At 40.2% G+C, this 15,421-nt stretch overlaps 1 protein-coding gene across 1 annotated transcript in view; it reads left to right on the top strand.

The window, feature by feature from the left end:
- The window catches only part of LOC131557049 (transmembrane protease serine 11E-like), a 39,573-nt gene that overhangs the window by 15,375 nt on the left and 8,777 nt on the right, over positions 1 to 15,421 (top strand). Inside the window, exons 4-5 of the mRNA XM_058804056.1 lie at positions 6,536 to 6,603; positions 9,769 to 9,932. Of these exons, the coding sequence (XP_058660039.1) occupies positions 6,536 to 6,603; positions 9,769 to 9,932 (232 nt within the window). The remainder of the gene's footprint in view (positions 1 to 6,535; positions 6,604 to 9,768; positions 9,933 to 15,421) is intronic.

Genomic DNA, 15,421 nt, shown 5'->3' on the forward strand with positions numbered 1-15,421 from the left:
GGAACATTTTGAGAAGAAAAGTACCAAAATAAATTTAGGGGATTTGATAACTTCCGCTTCATAACCTTAGTTTTAAGGGAATGATTCTCACAAATAGGAAGCCTTGTCCTTGGACTGGCGTGGTACAATCGGGGTGCCCTCTATGGGTGGCTGGGGCTAGAAACAAAGCAGAAAGGATTTTCCATGGTAATTCAGCTAAGACGGAAACAGCAGTGGATCGGTGGCCAAGATGACAGCCTGGCAACATGTTTCTTTAGCTCTGGAATTAGAGGTTGACAGCACACTTGACTGTCAGTATGTATATATATAGGTGTGGCCCTAAAGAGATAGGTGAAATGCTGTGCTGAGAGAGAGGAAATAACTCACAGCAAACACCTGCATTTCACTTGGGATGCTGTTTTTAGAAGATCCTATTGAAATTAAAAGAAGAAAAAGACAACGGGTGTAGGTATATAATGCAGAGATTTAAAAACTGCCATACTTTCTTGCTTTTTAGTTTTGTTTTCAGTTTTTCCTGTTTCCATGGGTCACATGGAAACAGGAAAAACTAGCACAGGAAAAAGTAACACAGGAAACGAAATTCTGAAGAAAATATAAAGCACTTTTAAATGCTGGTGGGAGCTGATGCAGTGTAACACATGGGCCTATGGCTTAGTACTTTTCATCATCTCTAAGACCTCAAACTTTCAGTGAGCTCTACCTAAATTTCATGAATTTTTAAAGATGAAATAGTTAGTTATCAAAAATATGCCTAATATCGAATTCTTTTTCCCATGTAAATTCACTGATCCTTCAACTTCTTTCATTCTTTGACTTACTAATGTAATACAATTTTCTCAAGTAAAAGGCATGCAAGCTGATTTTTCTTTTTCACTTCTTGGTTCATGAAAGCAGAAGTTGTAATATGCATGTACAAATCCAGAAAAATCATCACACACTTCACCCCCAATAAACAAGTAACTTTAGTATTGATCCAGTGTGCATGATGAGAAGCTCTAAAATGTGCACAAAGAGAATGGATGGGGACAAAGGAATTCAAAATGAAGCAAAGCACAGCTATCGATAGTGTGTGTGATTAAGGGTAGAACCTTATCTTAATTATAGACTCACAATCCAGAATTACTGCATTGTTTGCAAGTAATTATATCAATGAAGTGATTCAAGATGCAAACCAGTGATCAAAATCTGGCTGGTCAAGAGAGTGGCTGCTTAGATCATGGTCTTGTCCAAAGGGGGAAACTAAATTCAATACTGAAGTTGTGTGGTTGGTGGTATTTGGGCACTTGTAAGCTGAATACATAACCAATGATTTTCCTCAGATTTCACAAAACTGTTATTTTCCTAAGAGGTATTTGCTCTTGTATTTCAGCTCCTTACCTTTAAGTATTGTTTAAAAAACCCCCAGAATGCACGTAGTAATTTTCCTGGGGAAAGTGTGTTGTTTTGGGAAGAAGAAAATCCCCAACCACAAAGCCCTTCTCTGGATATTGGCACAGATGCCTTTCTCACCAAACCTGATTTTCTCTCCCAAAGCTGGAAATCGCCCCCCTAAGTGGACAAAATTTTAATAGCAGTGTGAAAGTTTTAGGAAGCTAATTATGGATAATTGAAAGCAGGGAGTAGGAATGAGAATACTTAGGTGACCTTAATTCCAGCTGTCACTAATACACATAACTATAATGAAACATTCATGTCATTACATGCCTTTGAAATTGGTTGCACCAAGCATAAGCATGGTACTTTAAATCCTGACGTTATCCCATGTATTAGTCCTCTTAATTTCTTTTATCCGAAAGACCAATCTTTTTAGGAACTACAATTATACAAGCACAATAATTCCTCTTTTGCAGATGTGGCCTCTGGGAAGCATCCAGCTGAGCTCCTTATTTCAGTGCAGTCAGGCAGTGCTTACTCACCCCTCAGCTTTAGCAGCCCTGTTAGCTTAAACCCTGTGAGGAGTTTGTGATGCCGTTTGCTGATGTTTGGGATCACACAGCTCTTGCCCACTGTGAGACCTGCTGTCCTTGTGTGTGTGGTTTCTGATGGACCATTCTGAGGCAATGGTCCCCTTGCCTCTGGTTTGCTGGAGGCAAGGGGACCATTGAACTTGCTCTCCTTCAAGTCTGTTTTCTTCACCTCAGGCAAGGACTGTGGCTGTAGGGCTGTGGTAGTAATTGGAATGTCTGTTTCCAAGGAGAGTGTGATGTCCACATCCTGGTTTGGAACAGTGCCACATTATTTTTTTTGCTGTCCCTGTCAGTCTTTCTCTTTGTGTCCTCTCTCAACCCCTTAGTTGAAATCAGGGCTGTAAAAATGTCAGGTTCTCAAGGGAGCAGCTACTGGATTTGTACTTTGGTCAGCTCTAGGGGTCTCAGCATGTTGAACTGTAAACTGGGGAGAGTCACTGAATCAAGTTGTATGTTGCAATTTCTATTTATGGTCAAAAATCTTTAAATATCACTAATAATAGGCTTTACATCCTAAGTAGCTACTGAAGCAAGAGGAAGAATGTGGTATGAGGATAGCTGTTGAAGGACTAAACTGGCAGCAGGCAAAAAAGCAATACTATTGAGCAATGAGAGGCTTTGTTCTCCCATGTCTAATGAATGCTTTGGAACATCCCATGCAAATAACTCAGTGCATTCAGCAAATATTCCTGAGGAGAGTTCTTTCAAACTAGATTTAAGTTAACTTTTTGATGAACCCTGTGACCCAGCGTGTGGTGGCAGAGCAGTGTGTGGTGGGAGAAAGCAAGGGCTTGACACAGCCAGCCTTGCTGGGGCACTTCCAGACACAGCCACACATCTGGGCAAGGCCAGCTCATGTCAGTTCCCACTACCCAGGAGCAATGGGATCTCTGTTGTGACCTATTTCCAAAGTTTGGGTGTTTTTGGGTCCTAGGGAGGAAGGACATATTGTGAGACTCTGAAATCACAAAGATTTTTACAAAAAGAATCACAAAGATTTCAGTAGATTGCTCACGGGCCTTAGAAGGTTGAGCATGGTACAACACAAGAAAAAGAGTATGATGATGAGATCTGGAGTTTTTTGAGACAGAATAGGAAAAGAAGTCTTGTTCATCAAAGTATAAAACAACTTCTGGCTACAAGGAGCAAGGAAGAATTTCCTTTTTGTCTGGGTTTGTACAGTGGGAATGTTTTGCCCACTTACTGCATCTTTGGTGCTGGTCACTGTTTGTTGTATTGTATTGGATGGACCAGCACTCAGGAACAAAGTCCAATTTGTCTAAGAAAATTGTTCTGCATAGAGAGAAGTGTAGTAAAAAGTTTGGAGAATATGAAATTAAACTGAGGAAATTAGAAATGTCATTTTCTAAATAAAGACTATCAGGAAAATGCTTCTCACTTAGAAAGGAGCAGGACTTGGCACTTGGTTCAGAATGTACATAGACCTTGTCTGCAGCAACAGCTGTAGCAGTTGAGCTGTTGCTAGACAAGGGCCAGGAAAAACAGTGAGATGCACTTTAACAGTGGTGAATTGAAGGGATTTGGTCATGACAGTGTCACTTTTGAGGGGCTGTAATCAAAGCAAAATATTTAAAATTAGTTTCAATGCTTTCCCCAAGCAGGACCAGGTCACACCTAGTCACTGAACAAAGTCCTAGTTGCTTTTGCTCCAATGATTGTGACTTAAACTGAAAAGAAAGCTATTAGCAGGCTGGAGAGAAATGTTTTCTGTTTGGTGTGTGAAAGCCTTCACCAAAAAAAGAACTGTAAAAATATAAGGCAGAACATTAATCTCTGAAAGTTTTTATCTGACAGCATCTTCCTTCATACTCTCCTCTTACATAAACTCCGTATGAATATAAAAATTATGTTTAATAATTCAGGTTACCAGAATCATAGTTGAAGGAAAGAAGAGGTTTGGGTCATATTTGCCAAATGAATTCATCAGCAGTTGAGTGATAGGCGACAGTGCAGAGGTTTGGCTAGGGCTTCTTTCATGATACAACACAGTAGTTTGCAAAAGTAAAAAATGTTAGCTCACATTTGAAGGTGTTAAAGGCCCTGCAAGGTTCACTGAAAACAAAGCCACCCTTCAGTTATTTTTTGTCTGTGGTGATGTAGTGCTAAGGCAACACTTAAGGGTGGGAAAGTCAGTGACAGTGTGTAATGGAAAAGGTGTCTACTTTCTCATTCAGATATGAAAGTGTGAAAGAGGATGGAAGTAACACAGATTTGGTATAATTTTAAATCATATGCTTCCTGTTCTCCCCATGAAAATTATCTAACACGCCTTCTGGATTGAATGTTCTGAAAACAGTGTCTGTTGCTGATAGTTTAGTTGTGTTTGGACTCCATAGAGTCTTTTTGTTAAAAGTACAAACAAAAGTTTTGTGAGCCACCACTGGAAGTCTTTGTCTCTGCTGCAGCACATGGTGTTCCTAATCAGACTGAATGGAACATCTTGGAAGCAGTCCAGGCTAAGGAGAAAAGGAGAAAGTCAAACATGTTGGGAGTACAAAAAACCACAATCACACAAGCTGCTTAGGCTGTAACAAAGGTACACTAGAGAATGGATGATAGAAGTAGGGATCTCTGTATCTGCTGCAGAAGTGCAAGTGGAAAGTGTAGCAAAACCAGTTGACATTTGAGACAGTAAGGTATCTTGAAGATCCAGCTGTCAGGAGGAGATAAAGGACTTGGGAATGTCAAATGGACACAACCCTCTCTTGCAAGGGAATGTGAATTCCTGCCCTCTTCACTCCCAAGCTGAAAGTCCTTCTGATTTCACTGTGCTTGTTAGCAATGCAGCAGCTTGAGGTGTATCTCAGCCCAGCTCAAGGCTCTCTTTTGATTGCAAAGCACTCCTCAAAGAAGTCCCTGTCCCAAAGATCTCAAAAGTTCTCAAAGACGAGGCAGCTGTAGATAGCACATGCCACTGCATGCCAGAAAGCTGGCAGTGCTGCTCAGCCGCATGCTTCTGCTTACACAATCACTGGTGCAGCAGTTAACACTGTGACAGAAATGATAAGCAAATGTTATCATTAAAAAAAAACAAAGCAGAAAAGCTCCCTTTTTGTCTAAGGAAACTGCTTCCAATAACCAGGGGAGGTTGTGGTGGAACAGGATGTGGAGTTATAGGAAATAAAACTCTTTTTAACTGGATGCATCATCAAATGCAGTGGTAGCAGCTGTCAATCTGCAAAGTGAGAGAATAAAAAGTATTCTGCCTATCTACAGCAGCTTGTTGCAGTTGAGATGTCTTTTTCAATAGAATTTTGTCTGTTTAAATGTCAAACTAATTGCAGATAACTGCCAGTAAGAGCAAGGTACAACATCAGCTAAATGCATGACCATTAAAAATGTTTCTTTTTTTCCTTATTAATGTATGCTTAAAATCACCTTAAAATAATAATTGTGCAGTTTTCACCTTATAATTATTCTGCTTCAATATCCCTGTGCAATGCCATGAAGCTTCATATTGTGACAGCCGAGGCTGGAAAATAGGGGATTTGTGTTCCTTGTGAGGAATCACCCCCAGATTTCATGCTTACATGCTTGTTTCTGTATCTGACATATTTCCACATATGAATAGTTTGAGAACCATTATTTTTTTCTTTCCTTTGGAAAACAGAACATCTTGAGACTTGGCTAAAATAGACTGCCTTTAAGGGCTAAAAACAAAAAATAAGAGACACCTTACATGATGTTGTAAAGCATTTCTGTGCAGTTTTTCCTGTCATGCATTTGATGTTTACAGGATATGTTCAATTTACTGGGTCTTGCTGGTAGGAGGAGTTGCTGCATAACTCACCAGTGACTCTGCTATTTCTCAATCCTTCGGTGATCCTGAGCCATTCCTGGCAGAATTTCATGCCATGTTATATCACACTGAGCTGTCTCAGACTGATCCTGCAATCTTGAGATGACATCCTGACAGGATGTAGTTGAGCAGGAACTGGTAAAGATGTTATTTGGGGATCAATTCCTTAGGAGTCCTGGATTTCCAGTTTCCGATGAGAATTGCTTGACGATTGTCCAAGCATGTGGAAAATCACAAGGGTTATAGGGGAACATGATAATCCAATAATAATTTAGAATTTTTGGTGGCTTTGCTATAGATTTCTGTAAGAACAAGGGTAAAGGCTGTGTCAGAAAGGACCCCTACAAGAGAGGCTGAGTGCACTGCAGAGCACAGCATGCTGTATCCGTTCTGTGGGCAGTCTTCAGGACACTGTGCTTTGGAAGAGTGCAGCAGTGTGTTCCAAGGATGTTCGTGTATTTCTCATTATGTCTGGGAGTGGATGAGACAGCACTGCAGTGGCACACTGATGTAGCCATAGGACATTTAGAAAAATGAGCTTGCTTTTTTATGAGACACCTTAGGTCAAAGGGGAAATGATTATAAAAGATCTGGGACAAATATTATCTAGAGGCTGGGCTGCTCTACGTTTCTTGGCTCTGTAAGCTGTGAGTTTGTTACTGAATGCTGTTTTCTGAATGCTTCTTCCAGCTATATGTCCACTTCCCTCCTTTTTTGTTGTTATCTTATATTTTTCTTTTTTCAACAGATCGACAAGACATTTTACAATTCCATTTTAAGGAAAAAATACATCCGTTCACGCTTAATCAGAGTGAGGTATGTGAGATAATAATAAATGCACGCAGCTGAGATAAAATTAAATGTACACCAAGCCCAGCTAGATCTGATTCAGTACAGTGTATTGTGTGTAAAACCAGAGCATAATCCCTAACTGAGCATAATCTAGTTCTGAACCTTGCTCTCCTTTGGATCTTAATGCAGAAGATATCCTTCAGTCAGTCCAAATTCCAACAAGTTTGTGTTCAGATTCTGAACAAGCTTTAGTCATTAAAGCAGAGATAACTAAAGCTATCTAAAACCAAAAAGGATTTTCAAAACTATTTCTTACACTGTAATGCAGATGTCATTTCTAGCATTTCTATTGCACTGGGCTTGTCAAGTAAAACCAATCTGTGCTGGCTCAGAAAGTCCCACTTATCATTGTGGCTCTGAGAATGGGCATAAGTAGGTGCCCAGGAAACAGTAGCAGCACAACAGAGCTGTGATAACTGCTTCTTGGTATGCTCCCTGCCTCCAGGTATTTACCACTTGGAAGTTCTTGAAGTGGCTGTGGTTTGTTTAGCAGCCCTCGGTGGCGTTATTTCCCAAGGACTTGTCTGTTGTCTCCTGGGCTCTTGAAATCCGTGCACCTCAGTCCTTTAGGAAGGAGAAACTTAAAAGGAACCACCTTCTTTGGATCATTCAATGACCCCTAGCTCTTGTGCTGGAAGAGATGATAAAAAGTTGATCACTACCCCTCCTCTCCGTACATTTACTGATTCTGGACACTCCCATCATATTTTCTCTCTTGTATTCAATAAGATCCACTCTTTTTTAATTTTTCATTTTTCAGTTGGAAATCCCAGTCTACTCAAATTCTTTGCATTTCAAACTGTTTCTTATCATCCCATTCCACACATCTCTCAGGTCTGCTGTTCCTGCTTTTTTGAGATGAATAGGTCAGACCCATAGTTGAGATTATCACTGAGCAATGTGGAACTTTTTTCCTCTTTTACTCTCTGTTCAACTGCCAATAATACATAATGTTTAATTTGATTTTTTTAACCACTGTTAAGTGCTGAAAATTATCTTTTTACATAACTGTCTATTGTAGTACTAAGATCTTGCTCCTGAGTGACAGTGCCCAACACTTTGCAAAGAAACCTTGAATGTCTTCATAATCATAGACTAAAGCTACAAGACTAAGATCTAAAGTGCTGAATGTACTCCTCTTTGTTCTTACATGGTTTGTGACATCCTGCCTCTTCTTCTGCCTTAGCTTAATCCCCAGTTACATACAAGCTTTAAGGATATTTTTGATACTGTCTAGAGTGTTGCAAGCATAGGCAGAGTGATTTAGGGATCTGAGAGGCCAATATGTAGGGATAAGTGGTATTTTTCACTACTTCTTTTTCCCAAGGACAGACTGAGGTATTTGTGATGTTTGCTGTGTTGGATGCAAGATTTGCATGCGCCAAAGCTTGTTTGCTTTTTCAGATATACACTCTTTATGCCTCTTCAAGGGCTCAGACTGCAAGTTCTTTTGAGCAGGGTCATGGTTGTGAATTTACTTGGAAAGGACTGTGTGCATCTTTTGGCTCAGTATAAGCAATGCATTAATAATAATGTCACTGCTCACTGAGAAAGACAATACTAATCTTGAAAAGGTGTCCTTGGCTCTGGATCTCTGCTATATAATAAGTGAATCAGGGTGGGCAGTACTTACCTGAGGGTTTCGAGAGGTGTGGTTTGCTTGCAAGAGTTGATATGGTAATTCCAATGTGTGGCATAGCACAGGAAGAGGAGTGGGGGGAGAGGTGAGGGAACACCTCAGAAATGCAGAGCAACACCCACAGTTGGATCAGATAATATCTGGAAAATAAATGAAGTGGCAATCACGCTGAAGTTGGAACAAATTGAAAAAACAGTCTGTTGAAAAGTTCACATACAACTTCTCAGTCTCAATGATGAGATCCTTGAGGCAAGGAGTGTGTCTTTCTGCTCACCTACAAACTACTTGGCATGTCTTGGTGTGCTTAAAGCCTTTTCTTTCCCTTCACTGGCAATATCAGGAATGTCTGTTTCAATTTTGCACATGTTCCCTTCAAAGATTAAAGCCTGCTTGCATGAGTTCTGGATAAGCTGTCCATCTTCTAGTTTTCCTTTATGTAATTACAAATTTCCAAGACAGTGATATATAACTAGGAGATCTTCTCTTTTCCTTTCCTATACAAAGAAAGAGAAACCTGCTTTAAGTTCTCCCCCTGTATGAAGTAACTGTGATTTCATCTGTTGTGGCTTGTGTCTCATTGCTTTTTGGTTCAGGTGGGAGGAGGCACAGGAGAGAAGGTTCCTGGTGCAAGCTCTTACCTTCCCTTTGTGATGACCAGGGATAAGACATCTGCAAGTACAGAGCAAGACTTACTATGCCAGATTAGTCAGTTTGATGTTTGTAGTCTATCATTCCATCTCTTGCAGTATCTGATGCTTTAAGGAAAATGAAATACAACTACCAGGTGAATTCAATCTATGACAAGACTTTTCTCCCTTTTCTTTCCTCTGATCTTACATTAAAATTGTGGAATTGTGTGTCTCAATGTATGTGCTGCTTGCACTTTTCAATGAGGCGTTAAAGGCCCTTTTGTGATCCAGCTCTTTGACTTTAATAAATATGCTGTGGGCATGCTGCCAAGTTTCATTTATTGTTGCACAACATGAGGCTATTAGGAACATTCTCCAAGAGACTGCTGCGGTGGAATTAGGTTGTGTGGTCTCTTCTCATCTCCCAAAAAGGTTCAAGTACCTTTCTAATGATGATTGTAAATTTTTATTCTGTGTGTGTGCAGGGCCATTGAAAGGTCTGTGTAGATACTGTTAATCATCTACCTCATGTTTCCAAGTGCTGTTTATCCAGCTTTTCATTGCAATCAAATTCATTCCTTCCTCTCTTCCGTCTCAGGCATGTAGTCAGCGACTGCTTTTTGGACTCTATTATAAAATTGGTCTGGCCATTTGTTCACAGAAAGCATCATGCTGTCTTCTAGCCTATGATGCATTTGACCATTCAGCATTCTTGGATTTCTTTTGGAAATTCCTTCTCAAAAATGCTTGAAAATGTATCTAATCTTTTATGTTACATTGCCATTGCTAGAGGAGCTAAGATAAAAGCTAAGAAATGCAGAAGTGGGCTGGAGGTAACGAGACTCTTTCATTGGTTTGTAGCCCAGATACTGATGGTGTGATGGCAGAGGCTTTGCTCACATTCTGGTTCTCCGCTACGGACTCTAGAGAAGCACTGCGGGAAAGAGTTGGGAAGATCTTACGGAGGGGCCTGAAAAGATACACAGGGCCTCTGAGGATAAACGTCCGATCTTCCTCCATCTCAAGTAAGTATGTCACATTTCTTTTAAAAGTAATTCTTTCCATTTTCTGATTGATGGGACTTGGTTTTTTCCGTTTTGTTGATAGCTTTTGATGTTACTGTGTCTGAATGGTGGTCTTTCATGCTCCTTAAGTTAGACCAAAATCAGTGGAAAACCTCTCTAAATCTTAAAAAAAATCTTAAACACGGATAACTGGGAGCAGTTACTTTGTGGTTTCTTAGTACAGCCTCAGCCTTCCACCAAACTGCTGCATCAACTTTATGTCACTGTCATGGAGCCTGAAAGTGCAGGAAGTATATATGGATGACAAGGGGAAAGAACCAATGCACTGAAAAAATAATATTTGGTGTGAGGATCAAAAGCCTTGCAACTTCCCCAGGGGAAAGGGAAAGAAAGGCATAATGTTCTTATCTACATGACTTCTCAGGTAGGGATTTTCCCTTTTCACAAAGCAGACATAAATCTGCAGGATATGACCATTAACTGCACTACCTTCTACACTTTGGTTCCGCTACAGAATTTTTGTGCAGGCTTAGAATTTTGTCTCTGTCTTGGCTTCAGTTATATATAGTCAGCAATTTTTCTGTGTGTCAAACGTTTCAAGGATGAGTTCCTGGCTGACAGCTAGGGACAGATACTTGCTCCATTTGTTTTTGCAGAACTGCTTGCTCCTAAGTGCAGGCGTGAGAGTACAGTAATAGGGTGAGTGCTTGCTGCTTGCTGTTCCACATTAGGCTACTTGAACCAGCAGAAATCTGCAGAGGTTAGACAGCTGTATTTAGGGAACAGGAAACCTCAGCCAGATTCCATACTGGATGGATCCAGACTTCCTCCCACACAGAAATGAGCAGGAGCAACTTCTTGTTCCTCCTCTTGGTTCTTGAACTGGGCACATATTTGCATTGTGGTAATGCAATGAAACTCAAATATGAGCTGTCACACTCTCATTGTTTCTTGATGGGCCAACCAGCCTTCCCCTTTGGAATGGCTCAGGATGACAGGTGACATCCCTCTGGGTAAGTAATCACCATTTCCCTGCAGTGTTGTTTATATGCCAGTAGTTCCTGTTCAACAAAGTGTACATGTAAATTCTCCCAGATAAAAATACTGTGTGGGTATCAGAGAGATTCTAAGAGATTTGTTTTTGTTTACACAGTTGGGTGGTGAGTTGGTGAATTTTGAATCTTCACTTTAATTTGATGCTTTACATAAAGGATAAAATTGGAAAGAGTACACAAATTATTGTTAAAAAAGGACTGTGACCTAATCAAGTCAAGCTGCTTTTATTCAGTCTGGAAAATGTGGGAAACGAATCAAAATTGTTTTAGTTGACCTTGAACTGCACCAGGAATGTTACAGTAATGCACTAATAGCTAATTAAAAAATTGGCTAATGCAATTGAATTGCAATGTTTTCATTAAATAGTCCCACTAAGAGATGGCATCTGTATTACTTTATCCAAGTTGTGTGACAAACTTTGTGCTGCTTTTCTTGGCTCTCCCAGCCTAACCATAAAACACTGACTGCACAGGTCAGCTACTCATTACAGGACTAGCATTGTGCAAGGGCTATGAGTGACACAAAGGAACATAAACAATACCTTGGCATTTCTAAGAGACAACAATAAAAGGCTGTCCAAAAAATTTTTTTGATCTTTTTTGCTAATAGGATTTCAGCAGTGGTATGAAGCTTAGGCCAGATCCTGAACAGTGTTGCCATTTCAGGTGGACTCAGGAGAAGAGTATAGAATGGAGAGCTCCTATGCTTTTAGAGGAGGTGCTGGTCTCAATTTATAAAACTCATTCCTCACACCAGGGAGAAGTGACAATTTTCAACAGATCCTAGAGGTCCAGAGAAGAATCTAGGTTTTGCCTTTTCTACTTTTCTCTCCCCACAAGTGGAAATACTTGTCCACTATTAGTATTTAAACCATAAAACCTAAGAAGCCCTAGATATTTTCCATGCTCTGCAGGCAGCTTTCTAAATATTGCTTCACTGTACCTTTTTGCCAGCTGGAATCCTTATTTATCCTAAGGCATTTTCAGAATTACATTTTCATAATGGCTTGTAAAAAATCATTAACCTGTTCTTTGTCACCACCTTATCAAAATATTCTAATTTAGGGGCCATGACATAGCTAATTTTAGCTAAGCATAGCTCACTAGTTGAACAAATCCATGTCAGGCACTTATTTATATCACATACTAGGGGGAGTCTGATAAAGGGAACCTCCTTAAGTCTTCCTCCCCTGAAATAATCACCTTGTTGTTCAACACCATGTCTCAACCTGCACTTCACTCACAAGTATTTGCCTTGAGAATCAGTTCCAACAAACTCTTCCAAACTGGGTGCCACACTTGGGACATTCAAGCTGCAGTTCAGGGCAGCACTACAACATTAAGATGCCAGACCAGGGGTAGAACTTGCTTTACCTCTGCATTCCTGAGGATTGGGAATAAAGAGGGGATAAAGTCTACGCTGACAATATATTCTTAGTTTTTTTCTTTTTTTTTTTCTAAAATAGAGAGAAGCTTGATCATACATACGTGAGAAAATAGAAAATGTGCAGAACTTCAAGGAAAACAGCATAATACTGTCTCTGGTTTTTCTGTCACTAAACTGTAGATGTTCTTTACATAGGACTGCAAAAATACATTTTTGTCAGAGTACCTTCAAATGTATTATTACGAAAGTTCCTGCTTTCTTATTTAGCTAGACATCAGAGTCCCCTGGTCAAGGATGGGTTACATCCACACATTCTCTCTGATTTTGATAGAAAATAAGAACTGATAGAATTCTTTGCACTGGTGTACAAACCCCACTAGAAGCCAAATTTTCAGTGAAGAACTAAGCAAACCTTCCCTGAAGAGCAGTGCAAGGGCAATCAAAGTGAGATATCAAAATGTCAGATGGCTTGGAAACACCCATGTTAGGACTTGCTTTTCCACTGGCACTGAAAGAAGATGTTGCAGTTTGGCTTCTATATAGTTCTGGCAACAAAGAGTTCTACAAGGCTGATTTATTTTCCTGAGGGTTTCTTAGTTAGAAGTAGAGTCACCTGACAGTCTGGATCCGTATTAAGTAAAGTGTAGAGCAGCTTGCCAGACTATTTCCCTTTGTCAGGTAGGTTGGAGGTATCCCAAAATGTATTTTTGGGAATGTACTTCTGATGTCAGAAAGAAGCTGATTGCAAGATCACTGGCACTGTTCAAAGTGAGTAGGAAGGATTCCCATCTGTTGCACAGCCAAAGGTTTTGACCATGAATAATGAGTCATGAATTGGTTTTGATCAACAAACCAACTGTTATTGTTTCTGTTCATCTGGAATCTGGGGCTTGCTAAAGCTCCTAACAACTACAAAGTACAGAACCTGGCAGACAGATTCTTAATTCTTTATCGAGTCTTCTGTGGGAGTTATGCAGATGAGTGTCTGACAGGGTTGATGAGGAATGTTCCGTGTCAAATAATGTATGGAGCAGTCTGGATAGTTGCCCTTTATCAGCCACAACAGCATCTCTGGGGAGTGGAACTGAACATGCATCTGTACATTGGGAAACAGTAGAGATCTGATATTCCTCCACTTTGAGGTCACTAGTTTGGCACAAGGTGGTACATTTCAGTAAGAGTCTAGAGAGAATGATTGAAATGGGAGGGACTGAAATGTATTTTAAAATTAATATTTTGCAAGGACGTGCTTGTGATAAAGGCATTAAGCAAAAAGTCATCTTGACCTCTCTTCTCATGACCCAGATACATTAATTTAATTGATTTTCTCACTCAAATCTTGGTTTTACCCTGCCTTGTCTGCAGAGGTTGAGAGCAATTTGGGCTGCCTTTACTGTAGTAAGACATTGATTGCAGCTCAAGCATGAGTGTAGGTCTGGAAGAAAAGTAATGCTAAAAATCATATCTATTTTGATGCCTGCTACAGAACTAGTACATAGCAGATCCCTCCTCAGGCTGCAGGACAACCAGATGGAGCTGTGAGGTATGGACCCATGTCTGCCTCATGGACAGGATCAAGATGCTGATGGGGGACAGTGGAGGGAGTGACAGATGTGAGGACAGGGGCAGTGAACACCAGCAGGGAGGGAACAGCTGCGTGACAGGGACAATTAGAGGCACAAAGCAGTTGTTGTGGCTCTATCAGGTTACTCTACTCTGTTGAAGGAATGAGGATTGCATCACCTGTATCTAAGCCATGTTTTGCTACTTCTACAAGGGTGCATAAATCTGGAGAGGTAATTCCTGTTGTGAGCAGTGAGAATATTGCAAGGTTAGTTGAGACATTTTAGGATGTATGAACTATGTAACCACACAACAGCATGCCTTTCCTGCTAAACCCAAAGCTCATGTTTTGCCATCTTTCAGGAAACTCCTGCAGTTCCTTTAAGGTACATTTTTTGGAACACACTGAATCTGCTGTTCAGCGCTGTCATTCCCATCTCCCCCAGTACTTCAGACCTTTGTGGTCTTCACTGTAATTAAAGAGCATTCGAGTAGAGCTATGATCCCCACTTCTGTCTGCACTGCAGGACGTGCACTCTGTGACATTGCTCTCAGCTGCCCAGTTTGGTGACCTACTAAAACTTGCCAGTGATCCTCTTTTTGTCTGCATGAACAACTGTTACCCTGCATAACTCTGGGTGAGGCCTCTGTTCCTGATGTAGCTGAGAATTTTTTAATTCTCACTCCTTTCAAGAAAGTTGTTATTATAATGTGATGAAGGACAGTGAGAAAGATGCTGTCTCTGCTCCCTGGTGCATTTCCCAAACTTGTGCTTCAAATGCATTTCCAAGAATGTGTTATAAGTATTGAAGCACATACTCTTTCATTTCCTCCATTTATATCCCTTTTAAGATAATCTCTACCTTACCTTCTCTGTGTGAAAAAACATCTTAGACCAGCAAGATGCAGGAACTTGATATAGTAGAGGATGGAACATGCAGTTTGCTTTTGAGACTAGAAGTTATGTTTTCACATCTAGAAAATCTGCAAGTGTAGAAACCTATAAAGCAATCAATTTTCTTTTATGAATCAGCACCTGTGAAAAATTATGTAATTGGGTAAAACTGCATCAGGTTTTTAAAGCATGTATCATCTTTAATTTTGCAGCCATCTCTGGCCCTTTCTATGTTGAAAATGCATAATATCCCCTAATAATTCATTTGGTTGCTTTGCTTGCACTATGTCAATTTAATGTCTGATACTCTTACATCATAGAGTTCTGTCTGATCTTTTCCTTTTAACATAAACACTGACCTCTGTGGATAAAATGAAATGAGGAGTGGGCACACGACTGATTCCTCTGATGCAGTGACACTGACAGTATTTAGAGATGTAGCAAAGTGAGCACATTTTTTCATAGGAACCTCTGAACCCCTCACAGATAAGATGTCCCATTCACTCTGCAGTTAGCTATAAGCATTTCCTTCCAAGCTTGCTCAGACACATATGTTGAGGAGTAAAAGAGTTCTTTACTGATTATTTAT

Source organism: Ammospiza caudacuta, chromosome 4 (genome assembly GCF_027887145.1).
Source record: "Ammospiza caudacuta isolate bAmmCau1 chromosome 4, bAmmCau1.pri, whole genome shotgun sequence".
Lineage (NCBI taxonomy): Eukaryota > Metazoa > Chordata > Aves > Passeriformes > Passerellidae > Ammospiza > Ammospiza caudacuta.